The following is an 18,267-nucleotide window of genomic DNA, read 5'->3' on the forward strand; positions in this document are numbered from 1 at the left end:
TTGCCTTTTTAGAAGGTAATTAGAAAATGTACAAGATACGTGCTGTGCATAGGCCTGCCCTCCATCTAACCAACAAATAATAATAAATCTCATCACCAAAACTTAGTCCTGAACAGTTTCCAGAAAAGTAGAAGAAACTGTGTCCTCTTAGAGGAGGGCTACTTCTCCCCTCAGTGTCCGCAGCCACAGAAAGATGGCACTGTGAGTGACTTGCTGTGAAAGCATGAGGACCCAAAGTCAGAGTCCCAGAACCTATGCTTCTATTCTGTTCTGTTTGTCTTAAGCCAAGCATGGCCGTGTCTGCTTGTAAACCCTGCAGTGGGAAAGACAGAGAGCCAGAGGACCACTGTGGCTTGCTGGTTGCCAGCACAGTTGAAAACAGGGAGCTCCAGATTCAAGGACAGTTTGTCTCAAGGAAATAAGGTAGGCAGAGAGCAATACAAGGCTACTTCTTATTGATTCCCTTCTACTGACGTCTCCCTCTGGCCTCTGTGTGTGTCTACAGGTAAATATACCTGCATACACATATATCATACATACACACACACACACACACACACACACACACACACACACACCAAACAAATTCGCAGCTGCCCAGACAACATGTCAAGTATTCTATTTGAATTTCCTCCAAACTAATTTCTTTTTGATGTTAGACACTGTTTGACTCAGTGAAGGAAAGAGATAACCGTTATCAGCAGCCCTCTTCACTCCCCAATGTCTTTCTCGGGCAGTGCTACTCGGGAGAATGAAAACACCATGAGGGTTGGAAATGATGGGGGTGGCACTCATTCACCCCTGTTGGCCCCTCTATGCTAGATATGCTAGATGCTGGCAGCAGAAGGATTGGACTGTGACTGTCTTGGGAATGACATGTGTAAAACTCTGCTTGCAAGGCCAGGTACCCTAGCTCGCTGCCTGCTCTACAGAGGCAGTTAATCTTGTGGCTGCACACGGACTAGTATTTTGCCTTGCTGCTGTGGGATGGTCTGTATGTCAAATTGCTCTGATTGGTCAATAAATAAAACACTGATTGGCCAGTGGCCAGGCAGGAAGTAGGTGGGACAAGGAGAGAGGAGAATTCTGGGAAGCAGAAGGCTGAGGCAGAGAGACACTGCCAGCCACCACCATGACAAGCAGCATGTGAAGATGCCGGTAAGCCACCAGCCACATGGCAAGGTATAGATTTATGGAAATGGATTAATTTAAGATATAAGAACAGTTAGCAAGAAGCCTGCCACGGCCATACAGTTTGAAGCAATATAAGTCTCTGTGTTTACTTGGTTGGGTCTGAGCGGCTGTGGGACTGGCAGGTGAGAGAGATTTGTCCTGACTGTGGGCAAGGCAGGGAAACTCTAGCTACAGCTTGCAAATATCAAAGGCACACTAACAAGTTTCAGTTGAAAATTTTTACCTCAAGAGATGCCATCTTTGGGGTACTTTGATTTTGGTCCCTTGATATGACACTGTTACAGTGATACACTTGGTATGTGGCTGTGCTCTTGAATGGCAGGGTTCCTTCCTATGTTCAGGGTTGGGCAGAAGATACTTCAGGTGACCTCCCTGAGAGCTAATTGGAAGTCGCAGATGCTTTACCAAACCTGTCTGTCTGCTCCTATTTCTGCCTCATATTTGCTTCTTATCTGTCTCCTCTTTCTAGAAATTTCCAGTCCATGGATACAGGAAATTTTGTCTGACTTAATCACTACTATATTCTTACTGCCAAGGATTATGCAGACACATGATTAATACATTTTTTAAAGGTTATATGAATAAATAAATGAGTGTTTAAAATCAACCCTTTAATAGGAGCATAAAGAAATAAACTTAGCAAACATGATCATTTCTGAGGTCTGGTGTGAATCCAGGTTTGGCAAGCCGAGAACACAGATACAGCTCATCAATGTTTCACTTACCTGTTAGCCTGTTTTTAGCTCAAATTGTCCTGACTTGAAAAATACTTCCTTTGAAACTAAATTTCAAGTTATAATCTACATAGATTATTTCCTGATCTGAAAATCTGAACTCTGAAACTCTGCTGAGAATGATATGACATCACAAGTAGAAAATTCCACAACATGAGATTTTATTTCATGCTCAGAATTAAAGCAGCTTATCAAATTACCTTCAGCTAAGTGTGTGCTGTGCATGTGAAATAGAAATGACTTTCTGATTTGTATTTTGACCCATCACCAAGATCTGCACTGAGTTACATATATATAATTATTCCAAAATTCCTTCCCACCGAAAAGAACCCCAAGCATTTTCAATCTACAACATTTTGGATAAGGAAATATCCTATTTATGGCTATCACTTGTGAAGAATTAGTTACAGTCTATGTGTAAATTTTAAATTATTAGTTTATCTTACTTGTTCATGTTTATTCATTGGTTGGTCTGGCATTCTTTTTACCAAAGGTGGCACAGCATCTGCCATGTTCTGTTGGAATCTACAAGTTCATGCACAATGAATTTGTCATGAAAGAACTTGACCTGACTTAGAGTATACCCCTACCTCTCATTATCTGCAGGAGTCCTGTTCTCTAGGGTCATCGTGAACACCAAATACTAAAACTATAGTTCTAAACACTCATGGGCACAGTCTGCTCTGATATTCGGGTTCTATGAAGAAAAGATAAGCATGTAGAAATGAGCTTGAAAAAAATTATGTGATATAATTTTTAAAAAGCAGAGAGGGAAACCCATAAGGGTGATCTGCTCAGTGTTTTCTTAGCTTCTCTGTATAACATTTATTCTTTTGAGTAGAGGGCAGGACCCTTTCTGGCAATCTTCTTAGGATCTGACATTACTGGTAGGTCACGGTAGGTCAGAGAATTTCTCCATGGCCAGTGCTGCCACAGAAAGATGAGAGGAAGTTAGAATCATGTCTAGATTTTATTACTGGCATGGGTGGGGAGGATTCGATCTGTTATGGCCTGCCTTGGAAAGTGGGGTTCTACTGCCTAAGGTGGACCAGAGAGGTAAAAAGGCTCTTGCTTCTGAGCCCATTTCCTTTGGTTCAAAGCACTCAGCCATCCAAGTGCTATACTCTAGGGCTTGCGTCCTGATCCTGCACATGCCGTGCAAGCATTGTAAGCGTTGGATTCGGGAGGACAAGTGAGGAGTAGTAGATTTGCTGGTCAAGGGTCTAGATCAGGGTGGCAGTTGTTTGTCCTATGAAGTCCTCGTTGAAGGCATAATACCCTGACTGCTGACAAATGTAGATACTGTCTTCCTTGCAAAGTAGGGTCACACTTAAAAGGCCTACATTTCTATTTCGTTGAGATTTATTTGTGTATAATTGCATATGCATAATGTATTCAGCACTATGATGGCACAGGAAGACAGACAAGACAGATAAAGGTCCTGGTCATGCAACTCTGACAAATGAGTCTGATACTTCCTTCTTGCTAGTGTACCCAACCCTATTGATTAATAATATCTTACAAATACTTTAAGACCTAAGTTATCAGATCTGTGAAGGGATACAAGGCTGTATCTGCTAGTTGGGATTCTAAAGGCTTCAGTCAGTGTGTGAGTTGGCACTGGAATTCTGATGATGTTTCTAGAGAGGCAAGTTGAAAGGCAGGCTTGAAGATGTGCTACCCACAAAGGACTGCAGGGCCAAGCCCCTGTGTGCATTTGTTCAGTCATGTCTGTGGCCAAGTATTTACCAAGCCCATTCTGTGCCCAGCAATTGTGTTAAAATAAATCCTGGGAATACAAGTATAAATGAAATGTCACCTGGCTCTTAGTGGGTACTGCCCTTGATGAGAACTTCCTTAGGGAGCCTTGTTAGACAGAAGCATTTGGTTTTTCTCCTACAAGGAAACACTTACTTAGGAATATTATAATGTTAGTATCTGTTGTTTTCCCCATTGTAATTCGTTCTTGTGAAGCTATCCTGATATTAGCTCTGAAAATTTTTGCAGCATATTTTCCAGTAGATGAACCATGTGTATACCACATGTTCCCTTAAGTACCAGTTTCATACAGCATTCCTTCTATTTAGCTGCTGCCATCTTTGTATACACAGGTTATGTTCCTGGAACCTCTTGTCATGATATCATTAGTTGTGCAATAAAAATTAATGAGCAGGATATGAACCTTCCTAACTATAGCATAGTATATAGTTGAATGTTTTATTTTGTTTTATTTGCAATGAAATTAATATCTATACCTATATTTCTCTGCATTCATCTATTTCTGTATGTACATCTATTTCTTCTGATACATTGTTATATCTTGTACCCCTTTTATTTTTATTATTGTACCCCATTATACAATAGGTTTGTCAAACAAGAATCCCCCTCACTTATCTGCTGATTCACATTCTGGCCTGCCAATGCCCCAGAGTTCATCTATAGCTAAGATCATACACATGAAGGGGAGCTGACTATGAGAACTAGATCGACAGATGAGCTAAATGACAGTGATATGTGAAGCTGTGGAGAAAGATGCTTCAAAACAGAGAAGCAACTCAAATGCATAATCCTACAGTTTAGATATGTCCCAATTGACCTAAGTCAATTATAAGTGAACCCTGGAAAAGCAACTATGTAAGACTATTTGTGGTGATATTTTATTTGTGCTGAAATGTGATATTTTGTTTGTGTGTTAATAAATAAAGCTTGCCTGGAGATCAGTGTGAAAAGGTCAGCCATTTTAAGTAAACAAGAAGTCAGGCAGCACAGGCCCTTAATCCCTTAGCAGGCAGGATCTCTGTGTCCTGTAGAATGTCTGGCAGTTTCTTCTGTGAAGCAAGAACCTGAAGGACCATCTTGCCTTGCAAAGTTTAGTGGTCACCTTCCTATGGGTCCTGCATGTCCAGTCAATACAACATTTTGTCAAGCAGTCCAGGCAAGAACAGTTTCTTGCCCAAATGGCTATTTTTTGCCAAGAAGAAGATAAATTCCATATGGAGTGTCTTCAATGCCCATCTTTCTCTCTGAAGTAAATGTTGGGTGCCAAATGTAGCTGATTTTCTAAATGGTTGTATTAAATAAAAAGCACAGAGCCAGAATTAAAACCTTAGGGAGATCAAGGAAATTCGGAAAGCCACCAGCCAACCTCACCTCACTTACTCTGCAGCTTCCAAAGTGACACGACGTCCTGTCTACCCAGGCTTTCTATACCTTGCTTTTCTGCCCTCTCATTGGCTCTCTTAGCCCAGCTATCTCACTTCCTCTTCCTACACAGCTCTGTTACTTTCTGTCTGTCTGTACAGACCTCCAGGTCTCTATGGTTGGTACTGGGATTAAAAGCGTGTGTCTCCATGCTTGGCTCTGTTCCCTAGTGTGACTTTGAACACACAGAGATCCTGCCTGCTAAGGGATCAAGGGCGTGTGCTGCCTGACTTCTTGTTTACTTAAAATGGCTGGCTTTTTCACACTGATCTCCAGGCAAGCTTTATTTATTAACATACAAATAAATTATCACCACATTTCCGTACAAATAAACTATCACCACAACTATTCATCATAGTTACTTTTAAAAAGTATGTGCACTTAAGAGTGTCTTTGAAAATAGCTGGCACTGACTAAGTACTTGCTATATGCTGGACACTGGTTCCATTGTCTTTTGTTTGTTGAGACAATGTCTCTCTATTTGGCACACAGTGGCATGGAACTGTCTATAGAGCCCAGAGTGGCCTCAAATGTGTGATTCCTGCATCAGCCTCCAAGTTTTAAGAGGTGACATGCATGGCAGAGATTCTGTGACTTATGTAAGATCACAAAGCTTTTAAGGAGTCCACCGAGCTCCAAGACAGAGCTGCTCCTGAGTCTATGGCTCCAGAAAGCCTTTGGGTAGCCCCTGGAGTCACCTGCAGTCTCTGGGCATTAGTAATATGCAGGGGAGGTCTGGTTTTGTTTTGGTTCAGGTTGACAATGTGTTATCAGTTTTTACATCTAAAAGTTGATCTTTTCAAAGCATATACAAGTGGTGTCATTGAAAGAAGACATGATAAATCCTAGGTCCTGGGGACTTAGGAGAATACAAAGAATAGAACACTTAAAGCTGTTTTCTAGGAAGCTTGAAGTGAACAGAGAGGAGCGTCCTCAGCTACAGCAGCTGCCCAGTGTGTGCACTTTGGATAAAACTGTGAAGATGCTGTCATCTCAGAGCTTCCTCATGTGACAGGAGTGTGATACAGCCTGGCTGACTGAGCACCTTTGCCAAAGGCGGTGTATGGCGGTTACTGAGACCATGGGTGTTATAAGGGGGAAGTTTGCTCACAAGGTGGCACCTGTGAGGAGACTAGACACCCGAGCCTCACAGGCATCTCTGCAGGAGTGCAGAGCCTTGGTGTTTAGATTTGTGGGCACAGCCACAGTGCCAGCATTTGTCAAGCACACAGCAGCAGCCAAAGTTTGAGACCAGGCTGGGTAGCAGAGTTCTAGACAAGGCTACATGGGAAGCCAACATACCAGGAAGGAAGAGAGGAAGAAGAGGAGAGGGGTGCGCTGGACTGTAGGGAGATCACTGGTGGTCTTCATGTGTGTACTCGGGTCTTCCTAGCTCTTCTTCATTCGTGGTCAGCAAATGGAGTTAGTGTGACCTGCTGAGACCGGAGCTCGGGGCCCTCATGGTAGCGTCACTCACCGACACCTGTGCATGGCCAGGTGACGACCTGCAGATTTCTCAAAAGGCAGCCTTGGAGTCCTGTAATGTAAAGTGGGCCACCATTATCATCATCATGTACACATCAGCACTGTCACCTACGCCAAAACCAGTAGGAAATTTATCATAAATTTCTCAGCCATGTGGCCTCCAAAATTAATGGTTTTTAAAGTCAACTAAAGCAAGTAACTCAGATCACTCTCAGAAGGTTTGTTGAGGCTGAGTTTGTATGAAGCATATCAGGTACTGTTTGAAGCCGCCCCATCAGCTCCCATTCAGGGAGCAGAGGGAGTCCTGAAGGCTGGCTGGCAAGAGAATTTGGAGTTTCATTCAGGAAATAATTTTCACTAAAATAGCATTTAACATTCAGTCAAAATTCCTTATCATCTACCTTTTTTTTTTAGTTCTAAGAGAAAAATCTCTGTGATGTTTTAAAGCCAAATATATTAAAATCATTTAAGCTGAGCAGTATGTACCTAACTTGATTTTTTCACTGTACATCCGAGGCTATGTCCCTGGTGTGGCAGCATGTTCCACTGACAAGCATGGACATGGGTTGGTTATGTGCTCAGCTGTGTCTGCCCGCTGAAAAGCCTTAAATAACTAGATAAACATGCAGCTGCTGACCTAAGGTTCCTACACTTTGGGGTGAGTGGCCCAGGAAATCCACTCTTTGTCATTTTGACTTGGGTTTGAAAATGAACCTGGGCTGCTTTCCAACTCAAAGAGCCATTCAGTTCCAAAGACTCCTAAATTGTCCCAAGGAGCTCATTGTGGCAGCGGATGATTTGTGTTTGGCTGGGCATCCTAATAGCAAAAGCTGTCTGCTCTGGCAAGCAGCAGCCATGGCAGGATGTAGAATCACCCTCCCCAGTGTTTTTCTTGATGAGGTTGTTTTTCTGAAAAGCAATTCCCCACCCCTGTTTAGCCTGACCCCACAAGAGTGTTGTGCAAGTGGTTTTCTTGAGCTCGCAAATAAATAGTGTCTGATAGCAGGGTGACTGTTTTATTGCATCAGGAACAACTTGTATGGAACCTAGAATCAGTACCAGAGGTTTCCTGAGACCAAAGCTTTACTTCTGCTACAATGCTAGCAATCAGTTACCAGTAAGGCTGTGAGAAACTGGGAAATACAAAATAAAAGATAGGCAGGAAAGGGTTTCTGCAAGATTTTTCTTCTCTAGGACCCAGTGGGCCAATCTATGTTCATCCACGTGACTATAAATGTCTATTGTCTGGCCCTAGGCAGGACTAAGTCCTGGTACCAGTGGTGGAACAGAGCGCAGTCCACTATGCACGCAGACCCACTTGCTACCTGACTGCACAGGGAAGGGGAGATTCACAACTCAGAAAAGTCCAAAATTAAGAACACAAGAGCATCACAGGACTTAAGGAAGAAAAGCCCAGAACCTCTGAGTATAGTCATTGCCAATCTTATCTGTACATGTAAACACATGTGCATATGTATGTTCAGGGTACTGTTTAAAAGACAATTACTCATGGGAGGTGTGATCAAAGTTCTTTTTCATCACATTGCTCTAAACTTGGCAGAGCATCACTGAGATTTACTTCATCGGGCTTTTGAAAGAGGATAAGTAGACCATGAGCAGGATCTGACCACTGATGGACTGAGAGGAGAAAACGCGGGTGCTGAGCACCTTCCTTTCTCCTGTTCATCTCCAGAATGAAGATGCAGGGTAGACAACCCCATTCCTCAGTTAACGAGGCACATTGTGGTCGACTGAAAGAGAGATGAAATGGCCCATTTTAAATAGATACAGGCTGCTCTGGACTATCTGCTCATCCTAGTGTGAGTTATGGCAGTGTCTTTCAGGGTACTGGGTGATTTTACCTGTTACTCGGTTTCCAGTTTTAGGCTTCTCATCGTATTCCTTGATCGTCCTCTCAGGGTCCGAGGTCTGTCTTTCCTTCCGGCACTAGTTTTTTGTATATTCTCTCTCATTTATTTTCTTGCTCAGTCTGGTTATCAGTTGCCCAATTTTATTGATGTTTTCAAGGAAGTGGATGATTTTTTTTAAATTTTTCTCTTTCCTTATTTCATGAGCATATATGTATTTGTGTGTTATGTTCGCATGTGTATGTTTGTTTACATGTGTGGGTATATGTGTGTGCATGTGCATATATACTTATGTGCACATGCTTGTGGAGGTCTGACATTGACACAGGGCATCCATCATCCTCACTGCTTTTCACTTGGTTTACTGAAGCCGGTGATTTTGGAGACTATCAGGGGGCATTTAAGTGCAATGGAGGCTTTCTTGCCTCTGGAGACCATGACTTAAGAAGCTACTGTGCAGAATCATCAATAGCCCCCAAAGTCACCATCAGCCGGCGGCTTCCAGTTCCTGTGTCTTGGAAACATACATGAATGAATGAATGAATGAATGAATGAATGAATCTCACAGACAATGGAGGAGTGAGTTTAGCTGTGGGTGAGAGCCCAAGAGGAGGAAGCAAGCAGAGCTGCAGGAGCAGGTTCCAGACAGGGCCGACCGTGTGTCCTGACTGAGGGTTTGTAAAGCTTGTTGCGCTGCTGCAGCATGGGCCGAGCTGGTCACTCCAGTTGTCCTATCCACGAGGTGTCCGTGCATCTCTTCATCCCTGTGTTTGCACAGGAGTTTCCGGCACACCTTCCTGGGCCAATGAAGCATCTGGTCATTCCTCACAACTGTGTTTCTAGAGTTGTTACATCAAAGGAGAACAAGCGGGAACAGCCAGAACACAAAACAGGGCCCCTAAGCGGTTTTGGTATTTCTGGCCTCACAACAGGACAGAACTTCAGATAGAAACAAGAATGTTTCCAGGTTCTGGAGAAGGCAGAGCTGGTTCCAAGGACCAGAAACAACTCCCCATTTTCAAGGTCCTCACATCAGAACTGCCTGCCGTGTTTCTGTCTCCTGTTCTTATCACAGGGTCTGTCACTGAAGAACCTGGGGCTCCCCAATTACAGCTAGTCTTCACCCAGGGCTCCCCTGTCTTTGCCTCCAGAGTGCAGGGATTATGTGATACTAGGGGTGCAGATTCTGGCCTGCATGCTGGAGGAGCAAGAAGTCGACCTGCTGAGCTGGCACCCTAACCCTGTTCTCTACTTCTGATTTCCTGATTTCTACTCGGATTATCTTCCTTTGCTTGGTTGTGAGTGCTCTTCCTAATTTCCTCAAGCAGTTCGGGTCACTGGTCGAAGGCCTTGTCCTCTACTCTGCCCTCGCTGCCCTTGTTCCCATGCACTGTTGTTGGGCCTTCCATCATCATAAGCTTATTTCCATTTTTAGTTAGGTTTGGTTTTTCTCCTAGATGTCTTTGACTTGTGTCCTTTTCAGAAGTGCACTAAGTTTCAAATATTTGGAGGTTTCCATGTATCTGGCACTGATTTCCAGTGTAAATCTGTTCTGTTCTGAAGCACTACTTGTGTGGTTGGTTTTAAATTTGTTAAAGTGTTTTATGGTCCAGTATGTAGTATATCTTGGCATTTCTATATGAATCTGAGGAGAGTGTGTGCACCCTGCTGCTGGGGGATAAAAAGTCTATAGATGTCAATTACATCCAGTTGATTGACAGTGCTGTTCAGTTCAATTACACCCTTGTTGATTTTCTACCTGCTGGATCTGTCAGTCACTGATAAAGGGGGACAGAATTTACCAAGTACAATAGTGACTCCATCCACTTCTCCTTACCAGTTCTATGAGTTTTTGCCTCATGTATGTTGACCCTCTGACTCAAGGCACATGTACATTAATGATTGACAGCTCTTCTTGGAGACTTGACCCCCCTTTATCGTTCTTTAATGGCTCTCATTATCCCTGGTCATTTTCCTTATTCTGAAATCTGTTTTATCCAAAATTAATATAGCTATTTCAGCTCTCTTTTGGCTAATGTGAATGTGGTATTCCTTCCTCTGACTCTTTACATTCACTATTTGTGTTTAATACTTGAAGCAAGTTTTTAAACTATATTATTCAGGATTCCATTGTCTCTTATGGGGCAATTAGACCATGCCCATCTAAAATGATTATTAATGCGTTTGGATCACTCTCTACCACCATGGTAACTTTTTTCTTCACTACACTTGCCCTTTATTTAGTTTTAGTTTGTTTTTCCCCTTTATTTAGCATGTCTGCAATTAATTAGCACTCAGCTGCAGTACCCAAACTATTTTCTTACAGTTGCTCCAGAGTGTGGAGTACATATTTACAGCAAATGAATCTACTTCCAAATACCACTTCATTGCTTACAGTTAAAATATTTTAATAGATTTCCCTAGTTTCTCTCTCCAGACCCTTACATGTCACATTGACATCATTTGCTTCCCCCATTCATAGCTGTAGTCACCAATCACATTGCTGTTACTATGATTTAATAACAAAGACTATTATCTGATAGATTAAGGATAAGAAAAACTAATGATTTCATTTTCCCCTTATATCTAAAGCTACATTTCTGACCTCTATCACATTTCTTTCCTCTTTAGCATTTCATATGGGATGGGTCTATTTGTTTTGAAGGTTAAATAAAATATTGCTATATACACTTACAAAATTGAAGCTATTCACATTGAGTTGCCAACATAAAATTAACTATCATGTGTCACACAGACAAAAGAGCTTTATAGATTCAAGGTGAATGGCTGCATGCATTACTAGCTGTTGGTAAACATGTCTGAGATGTCACTTGGAGTGTTGCAAACAGTAGGCTGGAGTTGCATTACCACCACGACACATGTGGAACATGACTGTAGGTGCTGAGTCCCACGGGGAAATCCAGCTCCATTGTACACAGTCCATCCAATCTGTGCTGCCTGAGAAGTATTTCTTCAGACTCACACATTTGTTCTTGTTCTTGTTGTTGTTTCTGAGTTTCTTTTGCACACATTCTCTCTGCACTCAGGAGCAGCACCAGTAACCACCTTCATGTTGCACAGGCAAGACAAACACAGAATGACCAGTGTAGAAGTTTTCCTGAGTTTAGTCATCAACACAGATATTTAGGGTTAGAAGTCTCTGTTTCAAGGCAGAGTCAGATTGATCTCTGGTGACCCGCTGCAGATATCTGGTGACATACCAGGATACCACGGGTTCTTCTTAAGCTTCCCCTTGTGGACTTGTGAAGTGTGGCCCCTCTTGGGAGCCAGGTCAAGGATGGAGACCCTCTCCTAGGCTTTCCTCGGCCAGAAAGTTTGGGCCAGAATTTTCTCCAATAATAGACTCTTAAGAAGGAACTAAACCTCTACGTAGTCTGATCATTCCTTCACAGTATTCAGGGTTGGTTTAGGAGCTCTCTCTTTAGCAGCTTTACTTGTTTAGCCTACATGCTGTGGAAGCATTCATTTCTTAATCAAATGCTGTTAGTCTGACTACTAGCAAAAAACTACTTCTTCTCCACCTGCCTTCTAAAGAAAAGCCAAGTCCAATGCTTCCACACTTGACCTCTGGTACAGTTATGTGGACACATCACATTCCTCTTTTCAGGGATTCAGTTAACAAACATTTACTTGGTCAAAAATCAAGTACAGAATCCCACCACCTAAAACCAAGGAAAAGGCAACCATGTTGCAAACTTCTTGAAAGCAGATGGTTAAATCTCACCAACTTGAGCTCACTGCTCAGAGCTGCCTGTGTGTGCCACCCACAGACATTAAAAACTGTGTTTGCAAGCCATGGTGCTGTGTGCCTGCTGGCCCAGAACTCAGGAAGCAAGCACAGGAAGACTAACACAAGTGTGAGGGCAGCCTGGCCTGTGAAGATTTCCAGGACTGTCGGGGCTGCAGTGAGACTTTGTCTCAAAAAACAAAGCAAACAAACAAACAAACAAACAAAAACTAGTATGAATTTAAAGAAAGCTTTCAACTGATAAAAATCTTAGCGACTAATTGTGTGTGAAGGCGTGATGGGGAACATGAGTGCAGTTGTTAAAAATCTACCTTACAGTTCAAGTTAATCCGAGTGATAATGTGATAATGGTAACAGTATGAACCAGTGGGGTCTCTGTGGTAATCTAATCTCTTTCCTCTAGGATTTTCAGACTGTTCTACCATCTTTTGACCTCTTCTCAAAGTATGGAAAATTATATTCGAAAGCTGGACAAATTGTATAAAGGTATGCATTTTTTGCTGAGTACTTCAAAATATATACTAAATAAACAATCAAATGAGACCGACTGAAGTGTCAGGTACTTTAAAATAATATAATCATATTTATGTAAGATAAAATTCCATAAATTCTCCTCATTCTAATCTGATGGTTTTCAACACTTGATTTTATTTTCAAAATATCTTCTCTAAAATGGACTAAAAATACATAAACAGAACTAACAGAAGTCGGGTATCTTCTAATTAAGTGACATAGTAAAGATTTACACAGTGCCTGAAAATATACCAGTGGTATCCAAAAAGCTAAACTGTTTCTCAGTACTATATTAATACAATATAGTTAGAGTTCCTTTACTTATTTAATATGTGCTTTATTTGAAGAACCAGATGCCTCAGGGGATAAGAAAGAGTCTAGGGTCTCTGACAATTATCAAAGTAGGATAGACAGGAAAAAAGAAAAACGACTGAAATTCAAGAGCCAAATGAGCTTTCGATGATCTTATATTTATCACTAAGGTGTTTTCAAATAAAGAAATGATTGCAATCAAGCTAAGATCATAGACTGTATTGTGTATATAGAAATGTAGTTCAATAGATATTCAGGTATGTATGTACACATGTACACACATAAATTGTTATGTAATCAAATTGCACAGTGGCTTCTAACATGGCCTCCTTAGAAACATAAGGTAGGTGCTTTTCTTCTTCTCCTCCTCCTCCTCCTCCTCCTCCTCCTCCTCTTCTTCTTCTTCTTTCCAAGACAGGGTTTCTCTGCATAGCCCTGGCTGTCCTGGGACTCACTCTGTAGACCAGGCTGGTCTCAAACTCACAGAGACCCACCGGCCTCTGTCTCCTGAGTGCTGGGATTAAAGGTGTATGTCACCACTGCCCAGCTTTTGTAGTAAGCTTTTGTACAACTTAAGCAGGTATGAGATGAAATACAGTTGGAGGAAAAGGTCAAGGATAAGAAATGAGTGTGAGAATTGCCCAGTGTCCTCTCAGCTAACAGCTGAGGGAACATACTGTTCTTTGGGGAAGAGCATAGCATACATTAAAGCCTTCCCTACATTTGGTGTTCATATTTCCTCTACCACATATCTCTCTGAAGACCTCTATTTGGTTGTTAATATGTTAAAGACAGATACCAACACTCACCTCTTAACTGTTCCAATAGAATATATGGGAATAAATGTAAAATGTTCTGAATTAGTAGAAAAATGTATATATGTATCACCAAATAGGAGCACTGTGTCAAAGGTTTAAAGTATCATTGCCATTGAATATTATTAATGTATCTGTGAGCCATAATATGTTGCATATATGTGTGCAACTTTTAATTCAAAGATTTATCAATCCTATATATAATGATTTTATAAAGGAATATTTCTTGTGTGACACTGTTTCTGGGAGACATGAGCAGTCATCTATTCATGCCAGATAAGGAAGTGATAATATAAAAAAGGGATCACACACCAAAGTCCAGCTTGGTGATCCAGTGAGTTTATTGGATTGTTTATGAGTACTAGTAAGGAGTTACTTACAGAAGTGTAGACACTTCAAAGCACCTGCATTGCAGAGAGCCCACTCCAACCTGACAACTCATGAAAGATGCAGCCCTGGAGCTCTCTGCATGACTTGTAGGAAGCCCAGTGGGACAGAGAGTCTACTCTCCTCAGCAGTTCTTACTTATATAACCTTGGGTAGGGAGGGCCCTTGTGAATCTGCTTGGTTTCAGGGACTTTCTGACACTTATGAGTTGTTTTCACCTTGAGTCTTAAGGAGCCTCCTTTAGAACATCCTGAGACTAAAGAAGCTTCCCTCTAGGATGAAATGTTTTAATTCAGAGGAAATTACTAAATAAAAATATTGGAACCAACTTAAATGTTCATTAATATATAGTAACTTCAGTGAGAGCACATATGGTGTAATTCTATACTGATATAAAAAGTGTTAACAAATCTTTACCTACTAATCTGACCAAGCACCTACCTTATGTTTCTAAGGAGGCCATGTTAGAAGCCACTGTGCAATTTGATTACATAACAATTTATGTGTGTACATACATACCTGAATATCTATTGAACTACATTTCTATATACTCATTTTGATGTTAAATATGTGAATATACATTTATATATTGCAGAAATGATAATGATGGCTATGTCTGGCTGATAAGATTTTTCATTAACTTAATTTTTCCCAGATTCTGCTTTATATTTCAACTTATTTTTTGTTTGTTTGGTTGTTTTTTTGTTTGTTTGTTTGTTTGTTTGTTTGTTTGTTTGAGACAGAGTTTCACTGTGTAGTCCTGGCTGTCCTGGATCTTGCTCTGTGGACCAGGCTGGCCTTGAACTCACAGAGATCTGCCTGCCTCTGCCTCCCGAGTGCTGGGATTAAAGGTGTGCACAACCACTGCCTGGCTCAACTTATTTTTAAATTTTTATTTAATAAGACAAAGGCAGTGTTAAACCAAATTATCCAGTAAGACCTAATAGTTCTCCTCTACAATTACAAACATGAGGCCATTACAATCTACTTAATCATGGTAACTTAAGATACAGTTATTTTATCTGAAGATAAAATACTTGCTAAATTATTTATGGTGAAAGATAAGATCAAGAGAAACAAATGTTTCACATTGGTTCTAATTAAAAAGCCTGGGCAATGCAAAGATGACACAAATGTGTGGCAGAATTTAAATTAATGATTGATGACTGCTCTTAGTGTTTTAAGTATTTATGAATTAGCAATATTATTAATTTCTTTCATTTACCTTTGTAACTGGTCACCTAAATCAGAATATGCTGGGCCCTGTTGGTGTTGTGCTGTCTTTTCAGCCCCATCCACCCCCCAGACAGGAAGTCTCTAATGAGTAGAGTGGAAAGACATTGTCACAAAAAGCTGAGATCATTGTATTTATGAATGAGGCCCCATGCGGAATGTGTGGGAGTTTTCCTGCATTATGTTTTGATGAATATCCCCAGTCTTCTTTGGAATGGGCTTTGGTCCAGCCTGTCTTCCTGCTAAAATGTGGTTCCATTTGGAAGTCAAATGAGATGAGTTTTAATTAAATGATTGGTTAGACAGGAAAAGCAATGTACATTATTTCCCCTCCAGTATATGAATGGCTCAAAAATTGAAAATGAAAAATAAGTATAGTTGACACCTGAGTTGGGAAAAGAAAAAATGGAAACTTCCATTGTCTTTGTACAGAGGAAACAATATTTTAGCAACTGGGTAAGGAAAATGAGTTGTATAAGGGAAGAATGATAAGCAAGCTGTTAAGCTACACATTTGCCTGCTAGGGGTTAAAATTTTAAGCCACTAAAAAAATTACAAAGCAGATTTGTAACTTTTAATTTAGACAGAGTGAGCTGGCAAAGAGCAAAGTGAAGACACTTGTGTATCACTCTCTGGGAAACTGTCTTCATACTGAAGGTTCTGTTTGTCACTCAGCCATCAGCTCAGGGGAGGGGTTTCCTGTGTTGTTCAGTGACTGAGGCAATAATTGTTAGACATGGCATGTACTCGTGACACCTGTCTTCAAGATTGCTAACCCGGATGTGCTGTCAGAGGCATCAGAGGGCCCGGAGAGTAAGTGAGAATGTCAGAGAGCCAAGCAGGGTCTTGGCTTCCTAGACAGGGCCTGGGCTAAAGCTAAGAGCGCTTGGTGGAGAGCGTGAGAACTGGTTTTAACACAGTGCTCTTTCCTCTCAGTGTGCTGCTGGGTTTTAGAGAATGGGAGAGGATGTCACGTGGAAACGCAGTGAAGACGAAGGGAGCACAGACAGAAGATGACCATGCCCAGAGGTCCAGGCTCTACCCACGTGGCTGATGAACAACTTTGATCTCAGTCCTCCACCTCTGTGTGCTCTCATGAGCGCCCCCTCCCTCCCTCCCTCCTCTCCCCTGCTATCCCCCTCCTTCCCCCTCTCCCCCTGCTCCACCCTCCTCCCCCAACTCCGGTTCTTTCTCTTGCTCTCACTTTCTCATGTGTCAGAAGAAAAGCTTAAAACCATTTCTGGTTCATTATAAGACTTTCTAGTTTGAAAGGAAAATACAAAGGAGGCTCTTATAAGAACTAATCAGATTTACTAATAAGCCAGACTCAATATGATCAATAAACTATGACATTCATTTTACAGCTTGTGTGTATTGTGTGGGGGAGGTTACATGTATGTGTCATGTGTGGTATTTATGTGGGTGAAGGGGGTATATGGGAGTATATGGTGTGTGTAGTAGTGGGTGTGTGGAGGTGTTTCAGATTTCCTCATTTACCTTTTGAGACAAACACCTTTGAGAATACCTGTAACAACTATAGCCTTTCTACTCAAAGTGTCATAAGTGGTCTATTGAAGTGACCATATTCTGACCCCCATCACTCTACTTACAAGCGATGAACAGCTTTAGTCTCAGTTCCTTTGTTACTGGACAGCAATTAAAAATAGCTAGCATGTGAGTAGGATGACACATGAATTGAAGTATGGATAGTAGGGAATTAGTTAGCATGAAAGTTCTTCCCTGAGAGAAATAATGACACATCCCAACCATGCCTCCATGTCTGTAGTTTGACACTATGCCTGAGAGACATGGACAAACCTCTTTCAGCCCAGGCAGGGAACCAACAAGAGATGGAAGGAAGGATACCATCGCAATCCAGCCTGACGATACCATCGCAATGCAGCTTGATGAGCCAGTGAGTTTTATTGAGGTTTTTTTATAGGAACAGAAATAGCTCAATGAAAGACAACTGCATCCCCAAACCCCCACCCCGGCAAGGGTGACAACTCATGAAGTCTGGAAACCTAGAGCCCACTGCACAATTTGCAGGCAGCTTTCAAGTTAAAGACTCTTTACAGGCAGCTCTGTTGGCCTGAACCCCTTCAGGGAACTCAGATTGTCTGGGAGTGTCTCAGCAATCCTTACCCTAACTTTTATAAGCTTACAAGAGGGCGGAGACTAATGCATCTGGTCAGTTTCAGAGACTTCCTGAAACTTTTGAGTTGTTTAGTTTCTGAGTCTTAACATCTCCTTGCATCAGAAGAAATTGCTATACAACAAATGTCCTTGAACTTGAGATACAACAGATACAGAGTGGTGGGTATGTGAGCCAGACTCAGGTGTTCTCAAATGAGAAATGCATTTGTAGGCCTGCTGAGAAGGGAGCAGTAACAAGGTCACCTAGTTTTGTGGCTCTGGCTGTTCCTGTATGACTCTGAGTTGTGGCTTATTAAGAAGCCAGGCTCTAATAAAGTTCCTATTTGTTCCAAAAGGCTTGAGTTTTCCTAGGATATTTATGTTAAATAAACAACTGAGGTTCCCATGTCCTTTGGTATCATCCCAAATGCATCTTCACAGTAAAACTTTATACTAGGGCTAGTGTGGTGGTGAATACTGATTGTCAACTTAGCAGGATCTAGAATCACTTAGGAGACACTTTCTCTGCAAGCATGAGGACCTGAGGTCAGATTTCTAGCACCCATGTAAAAAAGCAGAGCCTGGCTGTGCAAACATGTAAACTCAGTGCTGGGGGATGG

The 18,267-nt window shown here is 41.6% G+C and overlaps 1 protein-coding gene across 1 annotated transcript in view; it reads left to right on the plus strand.

The window, feature by feature from the left end:
* Spata17 (spermatogenesis associated 17) overlaps window positions 1-16,872 on the plus strand; it is a 174,577-nt gene extending 157,705 nt beyond the window's left edge. Inside the window, 2 exon segments of the mRNA XM_028876740.2 lie at window positions 12,655-12,737; window positions 16,448-16,872. Coding sequence (XP_028732573.1) covers window positions 12,655-12,735 — 81 coding nt within the window. The 3' untranslated portion in view covers window positions 12,736-12,737; window positions 16,448-16,872.
* Window positions 16,873-18,267: the final 1,395 nt, after the last annotated feature.

Source organism: Peromyscus leucopus, chromosome 15 (genome assembly GCF_004664715.2).
Source record: "Peromyscus leucopus breed LL Stock chromosome 15, UCI_PerLeu_2.1, whole genome shotgun sequence".
In the NCBI taxonomy this organism is placed as follows: domain Eukaryota; kingdom Metazoa; phylum Chordata; class Mammalia; order Rodentia; family Cricetidae; genus Peromyscus; species Peromyscus leucopus.